General features: G+C 41.5%; 1 protein-coding gene across 1 annotated transcript; it reads left to right on the top strand.

The window, feature by feature from the left end:
• The first annotated feature begins 1,341 nt into the window (after window positions 1-1,341).
• Window positions 1,342-7,389, top strand: LOC103668986 (prolactin induced protein). The gene is made up of 4 exons (XM_008697309.1): window positions 1,342-1,470; window positions 3,087-3,192; window positions 6,729-6,843; window positions 7,162-7,389. The coding sequence occupies exons 1-4, from the start codon at window positions 1,376-1,378 to the stop codon at window positions 7,272-7,274; spliced, it is 429 nt and encodes a 142-aa protein (XP_008695531.1). The 5' UTR covers window positions 1,342-1,375; the 3' UTR covers window positions 7,275-7,389.
• The last annotated feature ends 234 nt before the right edge of the window (window positions 7,390-7,623 follow it).

Raw genomic sequence — 7,623 nt, 5'->3', positions numbered from 1 at the left:
CCTCAAACCATAGCAGTTTCTAGAATAAATATCTATTTCCAATTTAGCCAATTGTTTAACCAATATCTGCAAACATTTATATCAGGCTAAAATACCAAGAAATTCTATAATCAAAAATACTTGATGGAATGAAAGATTAAAATACTTCCTACTAGCCTGTAAGGCATCCTCACCATATTCCATTATTCTATGGATATCACTTTTCATGATATCTCTGACCCAATACATGACCATCACTTAAAAAATAATGATTTTTTAAATATATATGTAAATATCATCATGCAATGCCTCTCAAAATTATGTTCCATAGGCAATAATCTGTCTTATATCCCAGGAATTTATCACCTACTGAAGCAACACTGAAGCATCTTGAAGCCCAGCAAAAATGATATCAAGAATTCCGTACAACACGCCCATCTGCCTTATCTTCTCTACTCCGCATCTGCCCTTCCCATCTGAAATGCCTGCTACATCATGGGTTTAGAAAACGATTTCACCCTAAAGGTTCACATACATTTGCAACCAATATGGGTTCCAACCCTTTCAACATTTATTGTCCCTTCTCAAATACCAGCTGAATTAGGATTCTCAAATAAAATCAATAGAGTGTGTGTGTGTGTGTGTGTGTGTGTGTGTGTGTTCGTGTTATAGCCCATGAAGTTAAGGACTCAACAATCACACACATATTTGTGACACCCAGTTTTATGGTCTTAATTCACCAGCATCCAGAGCAGCCTATCTCTAGTTTTCTCCCCTGTCATGATTGGTGGTGGCCCCTAGGAGAATCCTGATCACCCTGGCAGCCCTGTGAAATTTTTTGAAGAACATCTCCTCTTGAACTTACTATAAAGGGATCAAGCAAAGGTACCCTACAGCTGTGATCTGAAATCTGCTACCACAGCTGGGTTCTCTGTCTCTAGAGACTAGGGGAGCAGACTGTTTTTAAGGCTACATACAGCAGGCATATGATTACGAGGGGAAAGAAAACATTTTTTTTTTAAATAATTTTTTATTATGTTATGTTAGTCACCATACAGTACATCCTTAGGAAAGAAAACATTTCTGTAAGCTAGGAAAGAGCTGCTATGTCTTTTGAGGTCCTGGCTATTCTGAGAAACTCTGGTATACTAAGTAAATGAGGAAGGATAATCTAACTCCTCTCCCAGACTCAAACACTGCAGCTGAATGTCGACTTTTTCCATAGAAAAACAAACTTCAGCTCAACAAGGAAAGAGCATGAGTGGGAAGGATAATTGGGTAACTGACCACATGGATCCGCTTGGCAGCTCTCCCACTTCCTTGATCTACATATAAAGAGTATGCTGGGCCCTTGGGACAGTACTTCTCTAGGACGTCACATTCTGTCTCCTCCAACATGCACCTTCTCCAGCTGCTGTTCAGAGCCGGCCCTGGCATCCTGCTCCTGGTTCTCTGTCTGCAGCTGGGGACCAACAAAGCTCAGGAAGACACGTAAGCCAAGCCTTTTTCTTTCTCACAAAAAATCCTTTCAGGAAGGGCTCTTATCCTAGCCTGGAAATCTATATAACCCTTCCTGAAAACTTTTCAACATCCCGGAACTCTAGTCCCAGGAATGCTTATAAACCCCATGTCAAGTCCCACTTCTCTCCTCTTAGGAAGTCCTATCAACTCCCCTCATATTTCTACTGGATGCTTCTAGGTTGTCCATGGAAATACGGCACAGTGTGCATAAAGGCTGTAATTAACGATCAGACTTGCTCTATGGCTCTGATCTACATCCTGTTCATAGTATACACCTTTGTTAGATTTCCGCTCAGTAAACTTTATGTTCTCACACCTTGTCACCTAGAACAAAAGGTTTAGCAGGTCTGTGAGTTCCAATGATAGCTTTGAGCAATTTTGGAAGGATTCACTAAAGGATCAGAGGCATTGATCATTGATTTTGACCCCATGGTCTAAAGTTGAGCTAGCCCAGCAACTTAGACATTCTTCCTATTCTGAAGCCCAAAGACAAAATCAAGTACACACTCACCCACCACCCACAGTAGGACCCAGGAGCACAGGTTCAGAAGCCAAATCATTGAGGGTACATATTTGAAGGAAGCAGGAAAATTGGGCAAAATGAAGTAGGAAATGGAGCCAAGGTCTGGGAGAAGCAGGGACACTCACCGAATCTAGGTTTTCTTCACAGGAGTATGGTTTTGAATGATGGATTTTTGGATTGTGTTTCTGATGGGCATGACCTCTGTGGCACGACCAGATATCCTGTCCTGGAGTAAACCATTCAGAGTTTTGACAAGTTGGTATAGTGGAGGCCAGTATCCTAAGAAACCTTGAGTAGAGACAGGTTCAGATAGAGTTGTCACCCCATGTAGCCCTGAGATGGGGCCGCAAGTTGTTGATATAAGCTGTACTAATTAGGGTGACCAGCCATCCCCATTCGCCCAGGAATTTCTCAGTGTTAGCACTGAAAGGCCCTCATCCCAGGAAGCTCCTCACTTCTGGGCAAGCTAATCTGATCACTCAGTCTAGCTAAGCTGATCATTTTATCAATCCTAATTTCATTTACAAATCAGAGGAATTTTGGAGACACTTAAGTCTTCATACCCCTTTCCTGTGCACTCAGCAGTAGAGCAACTCTCACAAGAATGGAATAGCCCCAAAATCTGAGATGTTTTACTCTAGGAAAATGGGACCATGAAGCACTGTAGCCAAAAACCTGAATTTCCTTCTGTCCCACCCAACACCAAAGGAGCTCACCCAGGAGTATCTGGGAGAGATAAAGTAACTCTCCTGGTCCTAAACCCAGTTTTGTACTTTTATTCTTTTTTCTTTACATTTATTTTTTGTCAGTGGAAAGAACGATGACGCTCAGTTTTAAAGAAAGCATCAAAGTTCCTTTATTAAACAAAACGAAGTCTGTAGAAAACCACCAAATCAAACAAGGATCAAAGAATCCTAGGGGTTCTGACACTCAGCAAATGATTCAGACCCCATCATCCTGTTCCCCTTGCACCTTCCCTGTTCCTTCTGCTCTGCACATTGTGCCCCTCTCTCTTGTGGACAGATCTCTGATCTCTGCCCTGCTTCTCTCTTCCCCAAACCAGCCGAGAAGTGATAAAATTGAACTTGACGATGTCCAAAACAGACAATGCAGATGAAGAAGTCACTGCGGAGCTTAAAGTTAAAACGGAGTTGAGAGAATGTATGGTGGTAAGTAGAGGCCTGGGGAAATGAACTCAAGAAAAATCTGACTCCTTAGTTATGAGTACAATCAGATTAACCTCTCACTTTAATGTTGCATATTATACTTAATAAAATGCTGAATAGCTGTCCTCATGTTCCCAATTCTCATATGTGTTATGCTACTTGAGCCTCAGAACAATCATCAGACCCTGGGGCAGATTACTATTCTCATTTTACAGATGAAGGAACTTGATCCAGAGAGGTGTAGGAAGGATGAGAAGGAAAGATGGAATGAGTAGTGAGAAAAGCACAGCTAAGAGGGAGAGGAGAGGAAAAGTCTAAGAGCTGGGGGAGAAGAGGTAAGAGCTCCTCAAAAGTCCCGGGCATGATTGTTTGAGATGAGGGGTAGGATAAGGGGTTCTCACAAGGAAAACTGCAACCCCATCCAGTAGACTGAGGCAGGTGGGCGGAAGAGCTATGGTTCAGAGAGCACCTGGTGTATGATTCCCTTGTCTGCAGTAAGCTCTGAGCAGAGGCTATGTTCATTGCCCTTCCCTCTGCCCTTTTGCTCTACCATCAGAAGTTCACATTTGTTCCAGCTTCCTCTCCCCAACAAGGAGCCCACCCTCTCCTCCCCACTTTCTCCAATTCAGCAGTTGTGGGAGGGAGTCCAATCCCTTTACTAGGTCAGAGGTTCCCAAATGGAAATGTGTGTTAGACTCACCTGTGCATTATCACTCTTGTTTGGCTGCTCTGGGCCATGAGGAAAAGGGGTTTGTGTGGGTTTAACCCACAGAGGCTCTTCCTCAGGGAAGAGTGTGTCTTCTCCTCCCTGCTAGCAGCCTTCTCATGTGTTGTTACACACACACAATTTGCCCCTTGTTAGCTACCACTGTTCTAGGGCCAAGACCCAGGCGTCTCCCCACTGACTCCTTCCAGAAGGGCACTCTCTCACAAGCATTTTTCTATGGCAGGAGTTTCCTAACTCAAATTAGATTTACGTATGATGATTAAATAAAAACAAAATTGGGAGCATGAAGACTGTTATTCATTAGAATAAGTTCTAGAAACGTCCCCATACCTGTAAGAGAAAGATTTCTGATCACTGAGCAAAGAACAACACAGCTGCTTTGTCAAATTTGTCTGTTTACAGTTCAAGAATATGAACCTTGTATGTTAATTGGGGGTGGGAGGGAGGCCACATCATAATTTTTCAATTTTGTGTTTTGTTTATCATAACCACAGATGACAAAAGGAATGAAAATTTGTGCATAAACATCTTGTGATAATGGTAGTTTCTGGTAATGATAGATAATGAAAGTCCATTTCCACCCCTGAGAAAGTGACAGGTGTAAAAAAGTGTATTTAATCAACAAAATCACATGTGAAATACTTTTGTGCTACTATAATTATAAGGACTATGTTGTAAGGACAATGTTAATAACAATAAAATAAGGCAATCTTTTTTAAAACCTACCCAAGTACAAGGAATCTCATAAAATAAATGATATTGCAAATTAGAAAGAATTTATGGGAAATTTTCTTAGTTTTGGTCAACCAACTTTTATTTGTAGCTTCTAATATTTAAAAAATATGTATGGCTATAAAAACATCTTCATATTTTTAAAATTTTAGGAAAATATATTTTTTTATATGTGTGAAGATTCTAGTACTTAATCCCCATTTTCTAACAATTATAATGTTTTTGCAAATAAATTTTTGATTAAGTGAGGTATTAGGATCACAAATTTAAAATTAAAATTGATTAGGTACACCTGGGTGGTTCAGTCAGGTCTTCAGCTTCAGGTCATGATCTTGGGGTCCAGGGATAGAGTCCCAGGTCGGGCTCCCTGCTCAGCNGGAAGTCTGCTTCTCTCTCTCCCTCTGCCCCTCCCCCTGCTCACGCACTCTCTCTCTCTCTCTCTCTCACACACACAAATAAATAAATAAAATCTTTTTAAAAAATTGTATTTGAATACAAAGACTGTATAATCTTTTAAAGTTGAAGAGAAGTTGTGGCAAACCACAGTGCTTAAACATTTGTAGTATGGACCATTTTGCTGGTCTCATGAAGTCTAGGGAATGCTTATCAGAAAATTGCTTTTCAAAGTGACTAAAATGCATTGGATTACACAGGAAAACTACCATACTGAAAAATAGTGATAGGATTCTTTTGGCCAGTGTGGAGCCTACTTAAAAATTAAAAAAAAAAATAACTTTTGAGACAGCACTATTTACATTTCTATATCAACATATTAGCTAAAAAGGCAGTATGTTTAAAATATAGGTGTTAAATTTTATTTTATAAAAATTATCTATGTGATAACTCATGTTGCTCAGCTTGAATAAGTAGCTTCAACTGTGCACTGGTTTTTGACAAGTGGATTCCAATGGATTCGGATTTCTGTTTTGAATATTCAAGTGTTGAAAATTCTGATTCATTAGGATAAACTGTTGTAAATGCCATAAGAAGATAAACCAGGCAAGGGTAGGTTTCTTGAACAAAACACCAGGATCTTCAAAGTATTCTGAGTAAAATTCCAATGGTGAGAATGCTTGAATTTCCCGTTTGGAGCTAACAGGCTATTCGGTGCATGGTTGCCAGTGACCTGGGCGAGCTTCAGGAGATAGGAAGATGTCCCCGGCCATAACCATGCAAACTCATGATAATGTCCCTGTATTCAAGGTAGCAGTGAGCGCAGGCAATGTTTTGAGACATATACACCTGTAAAGTAATACGAACATATCTATGCTTCTCTTCATGATAAAATCATACACACTGCTAATGCCATTGAGGATCATGACATAACAGAAGGAATACTCAATTTCAGTGAGACATTAATAAAATAAAGAGGCAATTTCTTTCCATCTGAGTTCACAGGCCCTCTAGGTCTATGAACTACAGGATAATACCCCGGTGCTGAATACTAACCAGACAAAAGCTTCCTGATGCTGCTGAAACTTACATATCTCAAGTTGTAAAGCCCTCTCAAATTAAAAAACGAAATTTACCTTCAAGATTTCATTTGTTTATCTTACAGCCAAGTTTGGTAAGTAACTGTTTTCCTCTCACAACCAAGGAAGGAGAGACTGAGAGATGTCACTGCAATCATCAAAGGTCACAGAGTTTGAGAAGAGCACGGTTCTGGCAAAAGACCTGGTTTTGGCCTCCACACCCAAGAGCCAAGCTGTGGTCACAGACCAGGTCCAGAAAGCCCTAGCCAAGGAACCACAGCAAACCTGCTCTCCAGAGGAAGGTTGCCCCAGAATGAGTTCTCCTTGCCCTGTCAATTCACTAACTCTTCCTTTCAGCGCCCAGACCCATGGTGGCGCTAAAGCGGGAATTTGAGGACATGTTGACAGAAAACCTTCTGACCCAGACTTTGGTTCCCAAAATGATACTACAAAAGTGGACTCCACAGTGCCTCTGGTCTACATCCATCCCTGCTCTTTGCACATGAAGGATGTTGTCCTCCTTCTTCTTTGCTCTCTCTTGCCTTTCTCTCCCTTTCCCACTCCCCAGACTAACACAGGGTTCTCTCTGCCCACCTCCTCCTCCACAGATTAAAACTTACCTCCAAGGCAGCCGTCCAGTGGATGGTCCGTTTACCTACCAGTACACCGCCTGCCTCTGTAAGGATCATCCAAGAACTTTCTACTGGGACTTTAAGGTCGATCGTAAGTATAGGGGTCATCCAAAGTAAGAGCTATCCACTAGGGCAGGGGAAACCATAAAGAGAAATGTGACTCTGGATGTGGAGTAGAATGTCGGGGCAGAAGGGTGGAGAGAAAGGAGGGAAGAAGAGGGTAGAGTGGATGGGGACTATGCCCACGTCTGAAAGTTGAGGGGTTGTGTGAGAAAAGCTTAAGGGAGATACATTTGTAAATGATTTGGGGAAACTGGGCCCTAGTAGGAAGGTGCCTGAAACTAGTAGAAAAGCCAGGAAATGGGGTTAGGGTGTTATCAGAAAAGATCTTTGTCCTTGTCTCTTTCAGGCCGTATGGCAATAGCAGCAGTGGTCCACATTACTGAAAAAGAAGGTATCTGCCCTGATTTGTCAGTGGTACCCAGTGGACAAAAAGATTTTTATACCATTGGGCACATATAGAAAGTCTGATCTTGGTGGAAGACTTTGTCTAACGACCGCCCCCAGGGTGGTTCCTTTAAGAAAACTTGGCTGGAGTATCTGCTGCGGTCTGTAAAATAAACTTCTCACAAACTTCTCTGTGTTCTGTTGTGTCTTCCCTTCCAAATCTATCCCAGAGGAGCCTCAGAGCACCCAGAATTTCTAGAACTTTGTTCTCTCAAAGAACTGTTACTGAGGAGTTTTGGGTTCTCATTGCCCATTGGTATAAAGAATGAGAGTTGAAGAAATAGAGAAGACTCACAGAATCTGAAATTCTCTGGGCTCCTAAATATGATGCCCCTTCCCTGTACGCATGCCCTGTGTTTCCTTA

This window comes from Ursus maritimus, unplaced genomic scaffold (assembly GCF_017311325.1).
Source record: "Ursus maritimus isolate PB19 unplaced genomic scaffold, ASM1731132v1 scaffold_3, whole genome shotgun sequence".
In the NCBI taxonomy this organism is placed as follows: Eukaryota; Metazoa; Chordata; class Mammalia; order Carnivora; family Ursidae; genus Ursus; species Ursus maritimus.
The sequence above is the reverse complement of the archived record's forward strand: the minus strand, read 5'-3'. Positions and strand labels throughout refer to the sequence as shown.

Bases quoted from the DNA above. Each gene is read 5' to 3' on its own strand.
- LOC103668986 (XM_008697309.1), top strand. From the start codon at position 1,376: ATGCACCTTCTCCAGCTGCTGTTCAGAGCCGGCCCTGGCATCCTGCTC. The intron at 1,471-3,086 runs GTAAGCCAAGCC...TCCCCAAACCAG, and splicing joins AACAAAGCTCAGGAAGACAC to CCGAGAAGTGATAAAATTGA. The intron at 3,193-6,728 runs GTAAGTAGAGGC...CCTCCTCCACAG, and splicing joins AGTTGAGAGAATGTATGGTG to ATTAAAACTTACCTCCAAGG.